This window comes from Protopterus annectens, chromosome 7.part0, assembly GCF_019279795.1.
Source record: "Protopterus annectens isolate FY-2018-M chromosome 7.part0, PAN1.0, whole genome shotgun sequence".
NCBI classification, from domain to species: domain Eukaryota; kingdom Metazoa; phylum Chordata; order Ceratodontiformes; family Protopteridae; genus Protopterus; species Protopterus annectens.
Genome location: NC_056739.1, coordinates 238,189,868 through 238,212,939, shown reverse-complemented (window position 1 = coordinate 238,212,939; position 23,072 = coordinate 238,189,868). Strand labels below are relative to the sequence as shown.

Here is a 23,072-nt window from a genome sequence, read left to right as displayed (position 1 = left end):
GATGGGGAAAGAGAGGGTCCATTGATGTATTTCAGTTAATTGGCACAGATGGGGTTCAGAATTTGTGGAAGCAGAAACATCTTTTGGTACCCCTAGTGGCACTTAGGCAGAGGAGACTAGGTAGGTTGTGGCCAAGAACATGGGAGAATTGGGTGTTAGGATTTTTATTCTACATGGTGGTTTGGTTGGAGAAGGATACTGCCTTTGCAATCAATCTCCTGGCACATTTTTTAGGATCAGAGAGGCTGAATGAATACAGGTGGGCAGTGCTTGGCCATAGTATGACCAGAGGTTTTATAAGTGAAAAGCAATTGATCAGTCATTATTTTGGGAAGTTAGGCACCCTGACATATGGCACGCCACCATGATGGATAGCTTTGGTGCCTTTAGTAGAGGGGATAATTTGGGAGGGGAAGGGAAGAGGTTGGGGTGTGTTGGGCTTTTAATGCTGGGTGGTGCTCATGGGTAGCATGCAGGTTCCTGCACACTCAGAGGGCAGCACATTACCTGGATGATTTCTTGATAGTAGATGAGGGCATTGTGGGAGCACAGGAAGGTATGCGTGAGTATTTGGGCATGTGTGAGGACATGGGGATTCCTTTGGCTAAGCAGAAGTTGGAAGGACCAGCTAAGGCACTGAATTTTTTGGGTCTGCTAGTGGATGCGAAGTGTGGCTTGTTCTGCTTACTGGTGGACTATGGATAAGATAGCATGTTTGAAAGAAAAGATTGGGTGGGTGGTGTGTAAAGATAAGGAGAGGTTTTGGAATGTTATGGAACTTTTAAGACTTCTGACTTTTGCATGTAGGGCAGTTTATCCAGGGCATACCTCCTGTAGTTTGGTGGCCTTTTTGTTGAAAGGGAGGAAAAGTAAACATCACTGAGCAAGGATTAGAAAGTTGGTGTAAGCAGATTTAGCACTATAGTTGTCCTTCTTGGAGCAGTTTAATTGTGTTTCTTTTTGGCAGACAGATTGGATTAATCAGAGGGAATTGAAGTTGTTTACAGATGCAGTGGGAGGTGTTGGAATGGGTGTGTTTTAGGAGGGGAGTGATTTGCAGCTCATTGGCTGGCAGATTGAAAGGAGGAGTGGAAGAAATATGGTGCTTTTTGGAGTTGATGCCAATTTGGGCTGCATCTTTGTTTTGCAGGAGTGGTTGAGAGAAAAGAGTGATATATTTTATTCAGACAATACTGCAGTGGTGCGGGTTTTGCAGGTGAAGACTTGTAAAGCCTGAATTGTTGTTGTTAGTATTGCTTAAGTTGATTATACAAAGTTTATTAATTAACTTTTCTTTTACAGGTGTGAATTTGACGGGGGCTAGGAATGGGATTGCTGACAGTTTGTTTTGATTTCAACTTTCCAAGATTCACCTGCCAGTGCTAATAAAACATGTTGTGTGACTAAAAGCTCATGCCCAGTCTAGACAAATGTGACAAAAGCTGTAGTACACATTCCCATTTAAGGATTCAGTAGGTATTACCCAACACTTCATTTATGCTGGTGTTAACTAAAATGCATCATTTGGAATATGGCATGATTTTCTAAAAATAAAAAAAATACTTTAAGGAATTTATGCTTCCAGGCTGCATGGGAGATCTTTGCCACATTCATCCCTGTACATGCTATAATCATCTTCAAAATTCCTTACAAAGTATGCCATTGCTCTACCCACAGTTTCTCTGATGAATTTAAATGGCTAGGGTCATTTTACTTCACCTTTCTTTCTTCAGTTTCTTATCAGACTGTGCATTGCTTCCTGCACCAGTTTCTCACTTACTAGTGATAAATCAATATTTTCATGTCTTTTTGTATTACTGCATGGCTTTAATAGTAGCCCCTTAAGGTAACCATTTGAAAACTCTGGACCTGCTAGAGTGAGCCCCAAAATATGGAGACTGAACAGCCAAAAAATCAGATTTACATATGCTAAGTCTGTGATGCCATTTCTTGGAATATTCCCTTTTCTCCTATGTATGGTGATCTCAGAGTTGGTATCTATAACTTTTGGGAGTATGGGAGGCTTGCTTCCAAATGGGGGGGGGTACAGGGGTCTTTTCCCCTTGCAAAGAGAAGTTTTATGGAGAAGAACAATTTTCAAGATTCATTCTTATCCTGTATTTTCAGTCTCTTTTTTTTTTTCGGGTTTACATCGCTCGACACTTGACATTTTGAGTATCAACCCACTTCTAAAATGTCACTGAGTATACCACTGAGTATTCCACTAATTATACCATCGAGTATGCCACTAATTTTACCATTGAGTATACTATGTTTCATTACACATGTTGTAATCCACGTGTAAGCTATTCTGCAACCTAGTGTGCTTTCATAGGTAAGCTATTCTACAAACTACTGTGCTTTCGTACAAGGTAAACAACAGTCCAACACTCACACAAGCATCTGATCTGACATATATCAGTTCCCTAATGTCAATTTTCAGGCTGAATCTAACATATTTATGATGCTTACTGTGATCAAATCCAAATTATAGAAGATAATACAGCTTGGACTAATTTATGTTTAAATTGCATATGCAGCAAAACGAGGCAGTAAACCTATTGCTTTCTTTTGGTACCATGCTGTATTTTTCCATCTTTAAATTTTCATTATGTTTATTGCACAGCACACACTGCCATTAATGATTCACACCATTGTATTTATTTTTTTTCTTTGTGAAGTATTTGCACATATCATGACTTATATATATTTTTTGAGAATGCACTGAATATTCTCAGAACAAGGATCAAGCAAAAGCATTACTTTTGCTTCATAACCATTTAACAATTTCATACTTTATTTAGATTCTCTTTACAGACATTATGCAATGGTAAATATATTTGAAAAAATACGTAAGCCTTCTTCTTTCAGAACGTGAAACAATTCTGACAATGTTCCTAAAATCATCTCATAATAGTTATCACTTTTATAATTAACAGTGCTAAAATGACCAAACCTCCTTTTAGACTTAGCTGGGAACAATTCAACCCCTCTTCCAGTATATGTTTTAATTCTGTTTTGAAGATTATCAATATCTATGGGAGCTACAACATCTGCATTATTTTCAGCTATTACTGCCCAAGACCTTTGACAAATATTATTCTGAATGCAGCAGACAGCACTCCAGACATCAGATGGTATATTTACTCTATTGTTAATATACTTCTTTCCCGGAATCACTCCAGTGAGGACAAATGCTTCATGACAATCAGCTGTTTCCCGTTGCATCGTTTCTTCATAATGTCTCCATTGACCCTGGTTCAGTGTACTTAGCTGTGGTACAATGTTGGTCATTGAAAATGTAGCAATCTTGCTGGCATCAGCTACGTGATGACTAAAGGGGTTAAGATGACCTTTGTCATAGTCTGAGGCATCTTTAGACTTGTAATCATCAGAAACAGCTTGACTCTTTTTCACTTTTTCTCTTTCAATGGTTGTTAATATCTCATCTTCCATGTTTTTACTCAACTTTTTATCAACAAGCTGTAGAAAGTCAGATTTAATAACAGATAAATAATTATCTAGTGATGCATCAAAAATGTTATTTTTGCACAATGTAAATTTGAAGACAGTTTGCATTAAAAATAAAAAATGCACATTTTTGTTTCATTTACTAGACAAAATGGCAATAAAAAGCTAGAAAAAACTGTATATCAGTCAATAGTTAATTCAAATTAGTCCTTCTAGCATTATCAATAGTTCTTTGAAAAAAAATAATATATATATGTGTGTGTGTGTGTGTGTGTGTGTGTGTGTGTGTGTGTGTGTGTGTGTGTGTGTGTGTGTGTGTGTGTGTGTCTGTATTCATAAAATGACTGAAATATTGATATGTCAATATCAACAATAAAGCTTTGGCAAAGAATTTTGAGTCATCACTACACATGCACTGAGGAATATCCTTGGAGAATGCAACTAGAAACACAAAACAAAAAGTTAAATAGTTTTCTGCTGTGTGAGACGATGCCCCCTCTGCACTCCCTGATAATTTTATATTCTAGCTCTGATATCACATAATACTTGGAAAAAGGCATAATACCCAGCCATGGCAATGTTATCTATTTAACTGACAAAATTGTGTCAGCTAAACATATGCTAATCTTAATGACAGTCAGGTAAATTAACAGCTTATACACACACACACACACACACACACACACACACACACATATATATATATATATATATATATCCCATTTGATCCAGCGAATTTACATTTCATCGAAATATAAATTCATGACCTCATTTATGCGAAAGTGCATTTTTTTCGAAACTGCACCTTCATGTAACAACAGAAATAAAAAAAAAAAAAAAAAACAGAAAAGAAATAAAAACATGCAGTTTGCATGTAACTTTAGTTATACATCAATGTTTAGTCTTGATGTACAACTAAGCAAACTATTGCTGAGATCGTGGTACAGTGGGGATAAGGGAATATTCCCTTTTCCCCACTATAGTGAGATCTCGGAGTGAGAATATTAAAGTAGGGGGTGTGGGGGTGCAGGGGGCCTTACCCCCTGCATACATGTGCTTAGTGTGTTTTTTTTCTGGTTTAGGTTTTATTTTTGTTTTTACACAAAAGTGCATTTTCGAAAAAATGCACTTTCGCATAAGTGAGGTCGCAAATTTTAATTTCGATAAAACGTAAATTCACTGGATCAAAGTAGATCCATATATATATATATATATATATATATATATATATATATATATATATATATAGATATATATATATATATATATATATATATATATATATATATATATATGAATAGGTTAATGACATTTCATCAAATTGTCATAAAACAGAACCTATAATCATCGAATATATAATATTCAAAAGTAACAACAGTGACAACCCAAAACTTTCTTTTGCAGGGGACAAGACCCTGAATGCCTACCTCCCTTCTAATTATATATACCAACCATGAGGACACACTACAGTGGGAAAAGGAAAATTTCCCAGATCCTGCTGTACTAAAGTCTCACTCAAAAAGTTGGTACAGCTTGTTTAACTGATTTTTGATTAGCTCTACTATGTATGAACTAGTCGATGCAAAAAATGGAATCCATATATATAGATATCTACGTGTGCGTGTGTGCGTGTGTGTGTGTGTGTGTGTGTGTTTGTGTGTGTGTGTGTGTGTGTGTGTGTGTGGTGTGTGTGTGTGTGTGTGTGTGTGTGTGTGTGTGTGTGTGTGTGTGTGTGTGTGTGTGTAAACAGAAGGAAAGATAAGAAAATAAACATTACCAGAAAGTATGTGTATTAACGAAAACGGACTCCAAATATTCATGAAAAGGTTGACATTTTGTATAAATAGATATTCAAGGGCAGGTAACAGTTAATCTGATAATGCACAAAATGTCAATTAAAAAAAACAATAAAAGTTCCTTTCACAGCCAGTTTTTATATGCATTTTGGGGTTTTCAGAAGTCCATTTAAAAGATGAGCTCAGAGTGAAATTAAGGCAAAAAAGTTGCTAGAAATCTTGTAACTGTCACTGATATGCACAATACCTGCTTTTCAGTTTTTAAATGACTCTTTAATAAACTGTCAGTCAGTATCACTCGGTCAATAGAAGGGAAATGTGGACTAATGATTTTGCCTTGGTCCGTAACTTCACCGATACCTTTTCTAAGAATGGTATCTATTCAGAGTGTTATTCTGAACTGTGTATTGTTTTTTACTTCATTTTTCTTTTTTAATCAAAAGTCAACTGTTCACATTGGTACCCTAGTGTTGTTGTACCCCCTCACAGTACTGGAAGAATTGTGAGTAGCTACAGATCTAAGCCTTATTTATTTAATTTCTACTGCAGTTTTTTTTCTGTTTGCAATTTCCTTTGGCCAGGAACCCTAGTCTAGTCTTGTAGCATCTCTCACAATAGTGAGTGCATTGTGAATTGCTGCAGGATCTGAGCCTCATTTATTGCATTTCTGCTGCATTTTTTTCTTTTTGCATTTTGCTTAGTCTGGGAACTTTAGTCTTGCCGTATCACTAATAACACTAACAATAAAGAGAGAATTGTGAATGTTGCTACAGGATCTGAGCCTCATATATATATATATATATATATATATATATATATATATATATATATATATATATATATATATATATTTATATTTATTTATGGTACCCCTTCAGAAGGTCGAATGGCTGAAATCTCGAAATGCATATGGCCAAAGCCAAATGCTCGAATTTCAGAAGCTCGACTTTCTGAAAGGGAAGTAAAAAAAAATAAACAAAGCACAAAACAATGTTTATGCTGGGGGGAAAGCCCCACTGCACCCACACCCCTGCTACTTATTTATTCCAACTCCGAGATTGCACTACAGTGCAAAAAGGAAAATCTCCCATTCTGCACTTTATGCCATTCCCCATTCAGAAGGTCGAGCTTCTGAAATTTCGAGCATATGGTCTCGACCTTATGCATTTCGAGATTTCAGCCATTCAGCCTTCTGAAGGGGAACCATATATTTTTATATATATATATATATATATATATATATATATATATATATATATATATATATATATATATATTTATTTTTTTTATACTACATTTTTCTATTTACTGATTGGATTCTTGTATAACTCATCTACTATAACCTGTGATGATCTGTGCAACAGTGGTGTGCATTGCTCTGTATAGAAGCAGGCACCTAGAGTTGTAATTTTCCATATAAAACTTCCTCTGCTATTTTATTAAGTATGAAGTTGAGAGTAGAGTAGCTAATTTGCCCACTAAGAAGCATTACCATAAGAGTGTTGTTTCAGATCAATCCTAGACTCCTCCTCCCAGCTCAACAGCTCTAAACCTTGATTGCACCACCCTTCATAGATCACAACAAAGAGCATCCGCAGCCATGGAAATCCACTTTCTTACTGTTTTTGTAGCCTGCCTGGTGGAAATGGGCATCTTGAGACAATGTAGCAATTGTATCATGTTTACTAACAACCACCTTATTCTGATGCAGAGTTGCACAGTATGTGGGAAATGTAATTGCACTATGTGTTTGGAGGTAAAGCTCTAGCATACAGACACTGTTATCACCAAACTGGTTGCCAGTAACACACACACCACACCTACTATGGATCAGACACATAAACTCAGATATGCTGAGCCTGTTAACTGCAGCCTACCCAAATCTCAAAGGCTTCGCATATGCTGCCGTCAGAAACATCCTAAACACTCTACAAAGACAATGCTCCCCAGGGCACATGTGTGTGTGTGCGTGCATGTGTGCGTGTGCGTTTGCTTGTGTGTGTGTGTGTGTGTGTGTGTGTGTGTGTGTGTGTGTGTGTGTGTGTGTGTGTGTGTGTGTGTGTGTGTGTGTGTGTGTGTGTGTGTGCTTATGTGTATACACAAGTGTGTACAAGTGTGTGAGAGAGAAAAAGACAGAGATCTTGAAAATGGCTAAAGAAGGATCCTTGAGCCTAATTCCACAACAAAAAAAAATAGACTCTTGCCAGTATACCTTCTGAAGCTTTATGCCTCCAGTTATGTCATCCCTGGAAATCTGGATGGAGATAATGGGGCAGATAAACTGTAATCCAGAATGTTCCCTAATGGGGAAGTTAAATAATCTGAGATCTTAACATGGAAAATTAATGTTTAGGACCCACTCCAAGAATCAGATATATGAATTGCATCTGCCAGTGAATTTGTAATGGCTCAGTGCCTTGGGAAACATAAGGGAAAGTGACCAGGAAAGCAAGCTTACTCTGGTATCTCTTCTCTGATAAAGCCATAATATGGTGACCAGTGATAGATGTTCAGAGCAGAGTTAAGATATAGCATAGGTCATAGGACTTTTCCAAGCTCTAAGTCATTCCCATGCATGTTGAGACTCTGAGGCATATTCTGGGCAAGTCGTGAGGTAAGGCCTCTGACGTCTTGGCTGCACCAAGTGCTAGGTTAGTCATGTCTTCTGTATCCACCCACACAACGCAACCCAATGAGTTCCCATGTTCTGGCTTCCGGTATGGCTTGAGGGATCTACAGTATCATCATCTCACACAAGATGGACATGCCCATCCTGTCATTTAGCTCATCAAGCACCCAGACCCTGGTCCATGGAACTAAAGTCAGGACTTCATCTCTCTGTGCTGCTGGGCTGGCTTCTTTTTTAATATTTTAGAGGTTTTGGGAGGGGTTATATTTTAACTGTTTACATTACTTATTTGATTATTTTGGCTGTGTGTTTTTTTACTCTTATTTTATTGCAGTACTGTTCTGCATAAGATCTGTTTTTCATAGAGCCTAAAATATTTTAACTTAGGGCCAGGAATCAATCCTTTCTATTTGCAATTTGTGAGGGGAGATTTCAACTTTCCTGTCCTAAATAACATTTCCTTCAACTCCTTCTTAGTAAACTAAAACCCTTCAGTTGTTCTTCACCAAAGCCTAAGTTCCTTCATTGTTCTTCATTATGTTTTGTAGTTCAGCTTCTTGTATAATGTTCAACATATTGTGTCTTTTAGTGATATTTAGATGTTATCCTCCTGAATACGTTGACTAAACATGACTTGGCCTGTAATTATAACTTTGTGAACTGTAACAAAAGTCTCTCCTGTGTAATTTGTACTCTTTTTTTGCAGTCCCTGCTGATCTTTAAATCTGTAGGATCATAGGAAGTTACTATGCTATTGGCCCTGAGGTCCTTATAAGCCTAGCCAAGAGTTTAGCCCATGTTTAGACAAGTCAGAACCAATGCCCCTGTCCAACATGGACACTGGTGGAATCCTAGGGGTGTACTTTCTGTTTCCCATCCAGTTATCTAGGTTATGCTTAAAAAGAGGTAAAGAGGTACGCTGCTTGACATAAAGAGGGAGTCTATCCCACAGATGGGGAGTCTCTGGGACACAAATCTGTCCCGCCAACAAGTCCTGTTAATGTCACAGACCAGGTTGAGGCCGTGCATGCAGATTACCTGAGTGGACTTTGACTTGAATATATGCAGCAGACCCATCAAGGCAGGGTCAGAGATTGCCTTGCTTGCCAGATAGAGTTCAGCTCTGAGGAGTCTGTATGAAATGGAGTACAGGGATAGGGCTTTTAGCCTATCTGTGTATGGCAGATGTTTGAGGCCCTGGATTCTCCTGGTGAGGAACCTCTGTCCGCTCTCCAGCTGCTGCATGTGCTTTGCAAGGTACATGCTGAAAGGGGCATTGTACTCAATAATGAGCCTTATAAGAGAAGAATACAGGGATGTTATGACCTTCTTGTCCCTGGATGAGATACCATTACTTATGAAGTAGGCCATGCAGAAAGCTTTCCGTACAATGGAAGCAACATGGTGATAAAAAGTCAGGTTGCTATAAACCTTGATGCCCAAATCCCTCACAACTGATTGCATGCTTAGGACGTTGTTATTAAGGTGATAATTTGTAGGGATGTCACTCTTCCCAAAGCGGATGATGATGCATGTTTGGATATTCAACTTGAGGCCATGTTTCTGGCATCAGTCATTTGTTTGGGTGAGACCCTCTTGGAGGATGTCCAAATCACTAGGGGAATTGATGACAGCACTCAGCTTGCAGTCATCTGCAAGCCCACTGGTTTTGGCCTGCACCTCAGAAAAGCATATCCTAAATTACAGTGGCCCCAAGACCGAACCCTAGTGTATGCCGCTCATTAAGGCTCTACTGCTTGAGGTGGCTTCCCCTATTTTGACTAGGTGGGTTCTATCAGTGAGCCAGTTTGCTGCCCATCTGGTAACATATGGATTGATGCCTAGTTGAGAGAGTTTATCTATTATGCCTGAGTGGGGAATAGTGTTGAAGGCTTTGTTCAAGATAGGTGGTGTGCACCATTTTCCCCTCATCCATGGCTTTGGTGACTGTCTCAAAGAAGTCGACCAAATTTAACAGACATGACCTCCTCTAGACATATCCAAACTGTGTGGAATTGAGTGTTTGGAGGTTGCCACTGTCCTTCTTAATGAGGTCCATGATAATCCGTTCCATGGCCTTGCAGAGCAGGCTAGTTAGGCTGATGGGTCTACAATTTCCCAAATCAGTGGGCGCTCCACCTTTTTGCAAAGGGATGACAGTGGCTGTCCTCCAGTCAGCTGGGATGAAGCCAGTACTCAGGCTTTAGTTGAATAATGTACATAATGCTGCTACAACTTCTTGCCTGAGTCCACATAGGCTGCTGCCTTGGATGTTATTGAGTCCCATGGAGGCTGTATTTTTTGCCTTTGAGAGAGCAGTCATGACCTGCTCCCTCGATATAAGGGGAAGGGGGCAAGTACTAGGGATGTCTTGATTTACTGATGGGGGACAAATGGGGGATGTTTTCGCTGAATTTGTCAGCCAGCAAGTTTGCTATATCTATGGCATTTGTATATGTGGTGTCCTTGACCACCAGTTCTGAACAGATCTGGGTGCTTCCTTTTGAGGTTGTGGTCATATGTGATGAAGGTCTTATGATTATCTCAAGTAGATATGGCCAATTTAGACTCAAAGATTGCTTTGGAGGATTTCACTAGTGCTCTTATTTGATTGTTCAGGCTAAGGAGACATTGCTTCCAGTTGGGCACTTGCTTCCTCTTGGTCCTAGACAGCAATTTTTTCCTTTTGTTACAGAGTTTGTTTATTGCAGATGTCCATCTGACAGGTTTACTCTTCCTTGCAGATGATGATTCAGTCCTGTTGGGTATTCCTGATTCCATGCATCTATATAAATGCTTGTATAGTGCTTTGGTGTAGTTTTGGATATTGGTACCAGTTCCTACAGTGGGGGAGAGGGCTGTAAAGCTGTTTATACCATGCCTTAGGAGGCTGTAATCAGCTTTGGAGAAATGTTTATGCTTGACCCTAGCTTAAGGGGGGATGGGGGAGATGGTGACTTTGAAAGTGACCACTTTATGGTTGGATCTTACCAGAGAGGATGATACTGTAGGGATGCTGCACAGGTCACTCATGTTGGTTAATACCAAGTCTAAGATATTATCACCTCTTGTGGAGGTATTGACTAGCTGTTCCAAGATGTTTGCATTGACAAAATCAAGGAATCTCCGGGCATTTGTATTCTGGCATGAGTTGTTCTTCTAGTCTATGTTTGGGTAGTTAAAGCTATCCAGGATCAGGGTAAAGGGTTGAAACTTGATAGATTCAAACAGGTCCAGATAGGCAGACTGGGTATCTTGAGTCAGATTTGGGGGCCAGTATGATTTGAATAAGGGTCTTGTTAATGGTTAACTGCACCTGGAGTGTCTCCTGTGCATCATACTGTTTGACCAAGCCTGTAGGTGTGTATTTCTTTAATATATATTGAAACTCCACTTCCTTTGGCTTTACTGCCCACAGTTTGTGGTCTGAATGTATGATAGGATGAATAACCAGGTGAGGCTGGGGTGCTCTCCGCAGCTTTGAACCAGGTTTCTTTGACTGCACAGATGTCAGCATTTTTCAGGGTTACAAATGCTTGCAATGAGTGCACTTTCACGTTTTGACTCCTGGCATTTAGCAGCATGACACTTAATTTGTGTTTTATTGAAATTTTTATGTTAGTTTTAACCTCATCACTTTTCCTAAAAAAGGTACTATGGGGGGAGGTAAGAACCTTTGCCAGAAACCTGAAGCCCAAGTGAGACAGATGCAGGCCATCTCTGGCAAAGCATCATGGTCTGTCGATCATATCTTCCCAGGCTGTCAGGTACTAATCCTCCTGGAATGACACCAGAAACTAAGCCAATTGTGACTGTAGAATGCTGCTTAAAGCTAGGGACATACCTGCCTGGATACATAATCAGAGAGCTCAATCATGTCTCTTTTCATGTAGTCCAGTGTGGTACATTTCATGTCACTCATGCCGACGTCAACTATGACAGAGTCATAACAGTACCTGCTGTTGAGAGACTTGAGTGTGTATGTGATATGATGGATTCTGGCTCCAGACAGACAACAAATCGTGACTTTCTCCTTATACAGCCTGATAAGAGGCACATCCGTGTGTCTCACAATGGAGTCTCCTATGAGTAATATGTTGAGTTTCTGCTTAAGCCTTAGTAACTGTGAGACACAGGTGTGTGGACTATGAGTGGTATGTGGTGTGGAGGGCTGTGGAGATAGTGCATGTTTTTTGCCTAGGAGGTCTCCTTTGTTTGGATATGTTTATGCTGAGAACCTCTGCACATATGCGTGTGCTTTGTGTAGGTGTGGGTGGTGTTTGAGGTGTAGTGATTGTGTTGACAGCCGTCTCAGTGCCAGATATACTGGCTTAAGAGGGAGAGAGTATGGACTCTAGGTTCCTAATGTAATTACATCTCTCACAAATTGTGTTCCTAGGTGGTATGTAGTTGATAGTTGTCTGTGTACATGAACCAGTTTCTACACTGTCTCAGGATGCCCATATCAATCAGACTGGCAGGACAAACTGTAAGAAATTGTCCATCCATATTTGCCACGCATCTGAACTTTTCATCCTACCAAATCTGCAACTTTCTGTAGACTATGTAATTTTAATGCATCCAATATGCTACCCTACTACACACTGTTATCCCTTGTTTGTTCCATATGGTCATATCCATCAACCCTTGTTCACACTCTTCCCACCTGGTCCTTGTTCTCCACTAGTTTAAAATAATCTTGCAGTGTTTTTCCTCCCAAGCTACAACATCTTTAGCCATGTCTCAAAGTTCTGTCTATCCTCTTAGAGCATAAAATGTGGATATGGTCACTCCATATAGCTGAACGACTGGTACATCCCATCCCATTTACATTCAAGTCTCATTCTGCTATTAACAATCTAACTACCTTTCCAAGCAGCCACATATTTATCAAAACACCTTTGGATTTTCTGTATTCACTTTGTAATATCCTCTGTTTTTAAGTGTATAAATAGGTATAAGACTTTAAGTAAGAGCATCATCTGTACGTTATTCATTCTTCCTATCATCCTACTAGCCATATATGAGCACCTTCTTAACATGCTAAAAATTTGTGCAAATGACATTCCATAATTTTACTGCACCATCATCAACATCATCATTGGAGAATCTCGTACCTTAATGCCTAAGGATTTGATTATATTTCCCCTTTCTGCCACACATACATTCTGCAGTACTATCTGAGACATTATCTCAACTTAACTGAAGATTTTTCCCCAGCTACATTCTAAATCAGATTACCTCCTGAAGAATTCAAAAAATACGCCAAACTCCCTGAATAAGTAGATCTGGCCTATCAGCAGCTAGTATTCAGTCTTTGCTAAACAGCTAAATACTTTAAATTTACTTGTGATTGTATCTATGAATTGTCTCACCTTCTGTGCAAGTACTTCTGTTGCCTTAGCAACCTCATTGCCCAATTTGAGCCATGACTTGGTAAGGCCTAAGTCACACCTCTCTAATCCTGTAGCCCAACCCACTCCCATCGTGCCAAGCCCCTCTTCCAAATGAAGCTCAGCACATTGATTTCTTTAGTTACTGGCTTGCAAATGATTGGGTCTATATTCTAACAGCAAATGCTTAAAAAAAGTGAATGTTGTATTACTGACCCAAAAAAAGACGAAAGCACAAAATTTCGAATAAATGGAACAGCAATTTTTTTCCCAGGGGAAAAAAACACAGAATAAAGTGGGAGGCTTTGCTCCCCCCAAATAAATATATCAACTCCGAGATCGTACTACAGTGGAGAAGATGGCAAAGTCCCAAAAATGGCCCAGTGATTTTTTTTCCCTAGGAAAAAAATAGCTGTTCTGTGTCTTCAGGATTTTGCCATTTTGACAAATAGCTGTCAATTAAACAGCATTCACGATATTAAGCATTCACTTATTTAATAGGGAAGCCAAATGATTAACCTACCTAAATCAAGTGTTGCTAAAGGCATACCTGTCAAAGTTGTTGTTGTTGATGTGTCTTTCGGCTTATCCCGGTTAGGGGTCACCACAGCGGAACTCCGGTCCGCTAATGATTGGCAGTGGATTTTTATGTACTGAGTTGCCAGCCCTGACACACAACCTTCAACAAAGGCACGCTCATTCACGCATGCCTCCACACAGAAGATGCTGTAACTGAGAATCAAACGGGACAACGTCTTGCTGTGAGGCAACAATGCTACCGCAGCACCACCCCTCTTAAAGTCTTTGCTCAATAATTCTGGACAAAGCCAAAAATAATGGTGGGCTGAGGCAGGGGCCCAAAATAAGGAACCATTTATTAAATATTATTTTAATTCAGTTACATCATCAGAACAATAGGTTTTGTATCAGCTTCCATTTTCTAAACAGTAATTAATCTGAAACTTGAATGTCTGGCAATACTGACAGATTGCAATCCACAACCACTTTGCAGGGAATCAAAATGATATTGAGAAGAGAGCAAAATATGGGATGTCATCATACTTCTGACCTGTAACTCACTATGAGGACTGTTCCTTATTTTGTGTCTAATAATTCTGTGCTCTTCACTGTTCCACACTGAAGGGCTCAGGCACACCTTCATTGCCAATAAAGTTTTGAACAAATATTCATGAAAGATAATACTAAATCATATTCTTCTTCTTTCGGCTTTTCCCGGTTAGGGGTCGCCACAGTGGATCACCTTGTCCACACATTGAATGGCAGTGGAGTTTTACAATGTCGAGTTGCCAGCCCGGCACCCAACCTTCCACAGAAGGCACACTCACACCTAGGGCCAATTTAGAGTGTCCAATCCACCTGCAGCATGTCTTTGGGATGTGGGAGGAAACCGGAGCACCCGGAGGAAACCCACGCGACCACAGGGAGGACATGCAGACTCCGCACAGAAGGCACCCCAGCCGAGGATCGAACCGGAGAACCTCTTGCTGTGAGGCAGCAATGCTAACCACTGCACCACCGTGGCCGCCCATAATACTAAATCATATTAATTGTATTAAATAATAAAGTTCTCACAAAGACCTTTTTCAGAGTATTAAAAGGCAGTTAGACAGTTATTAACCATGCTGACAGTTTCCTAGCTGAAACAGCTTATACACACACACACACACACACACACACACACACACACACACACACACATATATATATATATATATATATATATATATATATATATATATATATATATATATATATATATATATATACAGCAGATATTCCACATTGCATCCATCTGCTCTACCCTAGGAAAGACAATGTTCCAACAGTAGCTGGAAGATTGATACTTATAGAAGTTCTGTAATCATGGACAGTTGAGTGGTATGGCTGCCAATAAAAAAGTCAGGATGATTATGACTGTGACATTTGGTGGGGGAACAAACAGACAGCCAAAATCCATCTGAATATCTTGTTGCCTACCATTAAAAAAAAAAAAAATTGCTGTTGAACCATGGAAGAAAAAACACATTTTTCTGACTACCTTCCCCAGAGTACACTTTGGATACTTCTGAAGCCTACCATCATTGAAGAAATCCTAAATGCCACAGCAAGCATGACCTTACCACTCATACATGTGAAGGAAATCTTCCATCAATCTGCAAAATATTTTGGGATATGTCATCTGCTCCAATAGCAAGGCTCATTCTTGCCCTAGGAGCATGACTACATGTCTGGAAAAAGCCTAAATTACTAGCCAGTACATTGTAGCTATCTTCACCTGGGCTGAAAAAGCATCTTACACTATACGCTACCAGAGCAACCCGATGGAGCACATGTTGTTTATGTTTCAGTATGGGAGTATAAGTCAGGCATCAGTAATGCAGATAAATGCAAGTCCACATGTAGCCACAGTGCCCAATTACACCCTATCAGTTCGACTGGCTTAAGGCTGGACCTGCTTGTATTCCCCTATGCTGCTTAGAAGCATAATTGTGAAATTAAAAAAACAAATCTTTACTGTTATGTATGCTTATGGTGTTCTAGGTACTAGCAGCTAGCAAACCTTAGTAGGCAATGTAAAATGTTCAAGTAAACCTTCATAAGAGGAACCTTTGCAATGATCAAGCTGGCAAATGAGCACACCTACTATCATGTATTATAGAGCATATATGACATATACCACTAAAAACAAATGTAACTGAGCAAGATGCCACTCAAAGGAATAAAATAAATCACTATATTATATTAAAAGGATGTAACTCTTTCATTTGTAATACACCCAGACTTCATTAGAGTCAGTGTAAGAATTTCACGTTTATAAAAATAATAATACAAAATGTTACAGTTTTAGTGGTCAAATATTATTACAGTATGTCAGCTTTTTTTTTTAGCAAACAATTCATGTTAACTATATCGTTAAGACCAGGGAATTAGTGAGCTCTTAATTTAATTTGCCAGCATAATTCTCTACATTCCAAATTGTTTTCAAAGTTGCCAGGGAAAAATGCAACACATATTTTCTCAGTACCACAAGTAAGAATTTTTAGAAATGTTTTAAAACCAAGGCATTTCAGGTTGCATTTTGCCAAGGATGCTCCACAGAACCTTTCCAGCCTCATGTATCTTCTTTGTTTCTCTAGTTACTTAATAAGTTAAACGTGTCTTGTATTATGCACTCATTGTTGCTAATGTATACCAGTCACAAAATGTTACACGATTGCTGTTGTGCAGACAAATGCATGGCTTTTGCAAAGTTCATGTGTATGCTGCCTGTATTTAGCAGCTGAGCAAACTAGCCCCTCTCTGTTCTTAAACTAAATCTTGTCCGGAGCAGAAAAAACTAATTAACTTAAGCTTTTGGTTTTAACACAGCAATTATATCAGAAAAAAATTGAAATTGCCACATGTCTGTTAAGGGCTAAAAACAGCTTGAAGTCTATTTAATGTTCCAATTGAGTGTATCTCTTCCATTGTTTAACTACTGTGTTATTTCCTTTGTTGTACAGTCTCTCCTCTATGACATCACCATTATATTCAACTGCAGGATGATCCAACCTCTGTATGCCCCCAAATGGCTAGCACATAGCATCAACATCTTCTCTTTCATCCAAGAAGCTATCGCTCCATGAATGACACCACTTAGTAATTCTACTTCTGTACTCTACCTCATGGATCTTTTTCTTTCATCACTAAACTTTTGGAAGGCATGATTGTCTTTTGTGGTATATCACTTAAAGCAACTGCACCATCCCTCCCTCCAGCCATTTCATCTCTTTGGATTTTTCATTCATCCTGTCCAAGATTCATGATATGATTAGCCAGCTGGAGTCAATCAACGATATTGTCTCTCACAGTAATTGTAGAACATGTTATTATTGTTTAAACAACTTTATTGTGAATAAATGAAAGGGAACGTCACCAATAACTTTAATGATAATGTCCTTCTAGATGATCTGTTTCATACTTTTGAAATATTTAATTCTTTAAAGCAACGTGAAAGGTTAGAACAAGTTTAAGTGCTGGGAAAAACTCCACCTCCCAACACACATACTCCATGTTATTTCTCAATAATTATGGAGAACTCAGAAGAATCTAAATTTTCTCTTTTAATATTGCTTCCAACCAGCAACCTGGTCATCACTTATTCTTCTTCTGGAAAACTCTCAGGTATTCCAACACTTATCACATCCTTTCTCCTCACCTGTTCTCTAAATCATGTCATTTGTCTGTTTCTTACTTCATTAGCTTTTACATTTCAGGCATTCCTTTTTTTTCTTCTAAATTTTATTAAAACACTATAACCAGAAAAGAAAACAGAACAATCTACAACTCAAAACTGTTAACTTATTAACATGCATTGCTTCTAAATTTTAAGATGTATATATAAAACTATGTACAATATATAGATACATATTCAGCAATCTGAAAATAACCCACAAAATTGGTAAATCAAATATCTAGTTACATAATGACTAATATTGGTCCAAAGTGATTTCCATGAATTTGGCAAAGAAAAATTCCCACACCTGAAGTATCCTGGCTCTGTAACTCATGTCTGTGAAGGATTACAAGATATAACAAATGTGTTAGCACAAGGTACTGATAATATTTGCAAACGATGGATTACCATTAGATTTTGACAGATTAACTTGATAATGCTTGCCAATGTCCATCTCACTTCTCTAGCCTTAGAATTTGATTAGATTACAGACTCTTCTATATCAAACTTTCATGTGAGAAACAATTTGACCCTATTCACCTCTTCAAGCAAAGGTTCTATCCCCTCCATCTTACGATGGTACCAAAATATGTACATGTTGTCTGCCTCAGGAGTTAGGCACCTCCAACATTTACTGTTAGGCTTAGTACCTCATTAAACTGCTTGGCTGTTATCAGGTACCATTGGTTCAGCAATCAGCAACCTCATTTGTTGATCTTTATAACACACCCATTTATTAAGTTTGGAGACAGCTGCCCAGGAATGAGACCATTCTTTTCTTGTGAGATGAAATCCTTAATGATCCTTCCACCTGCTTTCCAAACTCTTCCAATAATGGTTAACTATGTATACATTGCTATTAAGTCATATAGTTGAATATGAACTATTGATAACCTTAGTGACTTAAACACACCAAGCCTGAATATTAAGAACTGCTTATTTAAGTTTTTGTATATTTATATCCATCACATCACTAATGTTATCCATCCACCTTGATTTCTGCCCTCTACTCCTTTTACCTTTGATCTTCCCAAAGTCAGTGCCTTTTCTGATAAAAAAAATTCCTTCACACTGTGACAAAATTGCCTTGAGTTTTAGTGTTAGGCTTTCCATTGAGTAGTCTAAATTTATTTCCTTAAAGGAAATCTCTGCCTTTCTTTATTCTGCCTTTGTTTTCTGAGCTATTTTAATACCTCAAAATCAGTCTGACTGTGTCTTACAGAATTTTAATATTTTTTTTTTTGTAAAATGGCTGCCAATGGGGCTTGACACATCAATGTGGTCTTGTTTTTCTTCCAGACTTTTTCTTTCCTATAATCCATTTCATGCCTGCTTTATATGAGCCATACTAAACATAAGGAAGTACTGGTGTATTCCCATGCCATTAACATATAATGGGATTAGTGGCAATCACTGTCATCCTGATATGTTTTGTTACAGGGATACTTCTTTCATTTCTTGAATGGCCCTCATTTGTGTATGTCTCAGGGCTTGTTTTAGAGTATACTAAGGAGATACTGCTGCAACCAAAAAAGTAGCTAAATTGCAGTAATTTGTACAAAGTATCTTTTTATAGTCCATGATGAACTGATAGTGCCCCCCAGCACACACTTTTACCTCATGTGTCAAAACCGTCACTGCTCCGAGGAATCCTTGGAGTTTCAAGTATAAGTGACAGATGCTACTGGAAAGGAAAGAATCTTAAAGGAATTCTGTTCCCCAGTGTCAACAGTGGAAAGCCTTTTATATTCATTCATTCATTCATTCATTCATTCATTCATTCATTCATTCATTCATTCATTTATATAGCTAGCTAAGTACTTCAGATTTCCCTTTCCTAATGTTTTAATGAAGGAGCACATAGCACATGTAAGCTAAAGTAAATTCAGCTGTATATCACAGTTGCTGTCAATTGTTAAATTTCCTTTATTGACTAGAAAGTACTCGTGCTCCACCTGTGTAAGGATGATTCAGATTCTCAAGGATCTGTGCATAAGATATGCATCCTCTTCTGGAAGGATGTCACAAGAAAGCATAAAAAGAACTTCGTACAAACAGTATCAGCGCACCTAGTTGACAGGGTTGCCACCTGACCCACTTCCTGCAAGTCCTGATTTGGAAGATTTTGTCCTACTGTGGTGAGAAGGCATGAAAATGGTAAATGTATTAATACTTCACAAGACTTACAAGAAAAATATTTTCTGAGTTTTCTCAAAATATCACAGACATCTAAGTTATCTTAAAATGTAAACTAGTATAAGCAAGCATTTAATGTTTAAAGCTTAGCATTTCAATACTGTGATGCAGTTTATGTCAATTTGTCAAAAGAGGTGACAACTGCTTTTGAACCTCTGCTTGATCAAATTGCTCTGCTTTTCTATGAAAGGCATGGTCACATTGGAAGCAGCTGTGAATCAGTATGTTCTTTTCCTGTCTGTGACAAAAACAGTGGAAACAGTTTCGTAACTCTCAGTCTTTTTTACAACAGCTGCTCTGATTCTGAAATCAGCAGAACTAATTACCCATATAAGATTGTCAGCAGTACTTGACTACAGATTTCTCTGTGTATGTCGTATGTTGTGCTTATGTAGACAAATTCCTAGGCAAATTGTGTGAGAGGTTAAGCTTAAGAAAACTGGATGGTCTTTCCTTTCATTTGATTCCAAGGCAAGAAAATGAAAGTTTTATAAAGTACAAACAGGTTTCTGAAACATATACAATACTGAAACTATACAGTAAGGAGAAAAGCAGTCTAAGAGGTGAATTAAACTGTAGGAAAAGGTGAAGTTTTCTTTTAAGACTTGACTGATTGGATCTTCTTACAGTCTATACAATTTTTAAAAGCATTTTTTTCAAATTTAACAGTTTAAAAGTATTAATTTCCGGATGCATAACCTTATACTTATAATCCAGCTCTCACTGCTTTACGTAAATACTGGGAATTGTTGACAATGCAATATCTTTGCTGTTTAAAATCTTATCAAGATTTGGCATAGCTTTCCTTCTAGAAAACAAACATCTTTTAATTTCATGGCTACAATCGCTACATCAATACAGAGATCTCTGGGCCCATGAAAATATAATCTGCCACAGCTTATGTTAGCAGCATCCCTGATGTAATAATGCTCATGGAGACAAGCACACACACACACACACACACACACACACACACACACACACACACACACACACACACACACACACACACACACACACACAGATATGCATGCACATACACACAACTGTGCACATACATGTACTATTGTATGTGCTGAAGACTATACTCATAAAAACCTTGCCAGCACCTCAGGAAGCCCATAACGTTAACAAAACAAAATGGCGTAAGTGAAGGGAACATGAATAACAGAACAATGTTATGTGAACTGCTGATCATGTGATTGGAACCAGTATAACACAGATGGCATGTAGTTAGTTTGGACAGAAAGAAAAACAGAGTATTTAAGCAGAGGCAGAATGTTTACAAAAGGATACTTTTAGTGACTGTGTGGAGATAAGATATCAAAGCACATCATGTGGGCATTTAACAAGACAAAACAGTGGCAATATACCACATATAAGGAACAGAGAGAGATTAAGAATTATTTACAAGGTACTTTACACCAAAAGTGCAAGTATTGTAGTAAAATGTGGTTCAAATCAAAAGTAGTTAGAGAAAAGAAAGATTACAGTATGAAATTAACGTTAGATAATCGCGTTACAGTAGAATAAGTGAAATTAGCAGTATTACCAAAAAATGGAAAATTCCCAGACCTTCATGAATTTACAGCAGAATTTTATAAATTGAGTTTGGGGTTATAAGTTGATTAAGAGACTGGAAGATATATTTACCCAAATCAAATTCGAGAGAATGCTAGTTTCTTTGATGGTCCATACTAAGTTTTGTGTTACTCCACAAAGCCAAAGGTTATCCAGAGGAGCTACAGAGTTAGATATAAATTTTGTTGTTAAGATGCTGGTCAAGAGACTTGATAAAGTTCTACCAAAGTGAATATCAAAAGGCCAAAGTGGATTTATTCTGCACTAGCAGACAACAAACAGGAGATGATCCATATCAAGTTTTCTTAAGGCAACAAAAGAGAGCATCAGTTGTATCAAACTGACCAGTATTCCACATAAAATCAAGGACGGAGTCCTAATGAAATAGAATACCTGCTTCTTTTAGATTAGAAACCGTCTAGGTTTGAGAAGAAGAGATCTCCTTGATACCCTTAAAAGATAATGACAATAATTGAAGGACTGAAAGTGCATACTGCTTATTTTGAACTGGCTAAGGCACTGAACAGTAAGCAATACATAATTAAATGAGTAAAAGTGTTGCTAGACTACAGGATACAGTGAGTCAGGGTGGTGAGATTACCTGTACATTCAGATAGGGGATGCCAGTGGTATCCTACATGTCCCCTTAATGGGGCTACTTCTTTTTCAGATTATTCCTCTGAAATATAAAAGTGTGATATGAATTATATACAACCAAATATTTGATAATGATAAACTGGATAACATAACTACTTGAAAAGAAGATGCTCAAGTTTTCCAGGATGGTTTACAAAAACACACATCAAATACATTTGTAAAGGCCTCATAGGTTCATAGGTAGGTACTAGGCTATTGGCCCTAGGGCCTATATAAGCCTAGCCAAAAATGTACCCTGGCTTCCGCCACCCAAGAAAATTATTTTCCTGTGCCCCTGTCGAGCAGAGCCACAGAAGTGATCCCTGGAGTGAATTTCCTATTTCCCATCCAATCATCAAGATTCTTCTTGAAGAGTGCTAATGAGGAGCTCTGTTTGACATAGATAGGTAGTCTGTTCCATAGTATGGGAAGTGTCTGGAACAGGAATCTATCCCTCCAGTATGTTCTGTTTATTGTGGTGACAAGGTTTAGGTCCCTAGAGCATGCAGCCCAGAGGGATTGGGATTTCTTTAAGTGGAGCATGTCCAACAGCTCTGGGTTTGACATAGCTTTGTACGTTAGGCAGTGATCACCTCTAAGTAGGTGATATGCGACAGAGTAATGCTGTAATTTTTTGAGACGGACTGCATAGGGCATATGTTTGAGGCCAGTAATCCTCTTTGTGAGGTATTTCTGTGGCCTTTCCAGTTGTTGTAGATGTCTTGTGAGGTACATACCAAAAGGGGCGTTGTACTCTATAATGGGTCTAATGAGCGATGAGTAGAGGGGAACAATGACCTCTTTTTTTCTGGATGAGAAACCTTTTGTGATGAGGTGAGCCATGTAGAAGGATTTCCTGACCACTGTGGCAATGTGATTATCAAAGGAGAGACTACTGTCCACCTGTTTCCCAAGATCTCTTATCACATTTTAGGCATTAAGTAGACTACCAGCTATGTGGTAGTTAATGAGTACAGAGTTTTTACCAAAGGGGATGACAATACACTTTTTGGCATTGAGCTTCAGGCCATGACTTTGACACCAGGTATCTGTCTCAGTGAGGCCCTGTTGTAGTATGTCCACATTGTTAGGAGTTTTGATTATAGCTCCTAGTTTGCAGTCATCTGCATACC

The 23,072-nt window shown here is 38.4% G+C and overlaps 1 protein-coding gene across 1 annotated transcript in view; it reads right to left on the bottom strand.

The window, feature by feature from the left end:
- Positions 1-2,638: 2,638 nt before the first annotated feature.
- LOC122806375 (endonuclease domain-containing 1 protein-like) overlaps positions 2,639-23,072 on the bottom strand; it is a 29,968-nt gene continuing 9,534 nt past the window's right edge. Inside the window, exon 2 of the mRNA XM_044076725.1 lies at positions 2,639-3,483. Within this exon, the coding sequence (XP_043932660.1) occupies positions 2,821-3,483 (663 nt within the window). The 3' untranslated portion in view covers positions 2,639-2,820. The remainder of the gene's footprint in view (positions 3,484-23,072) is intronic.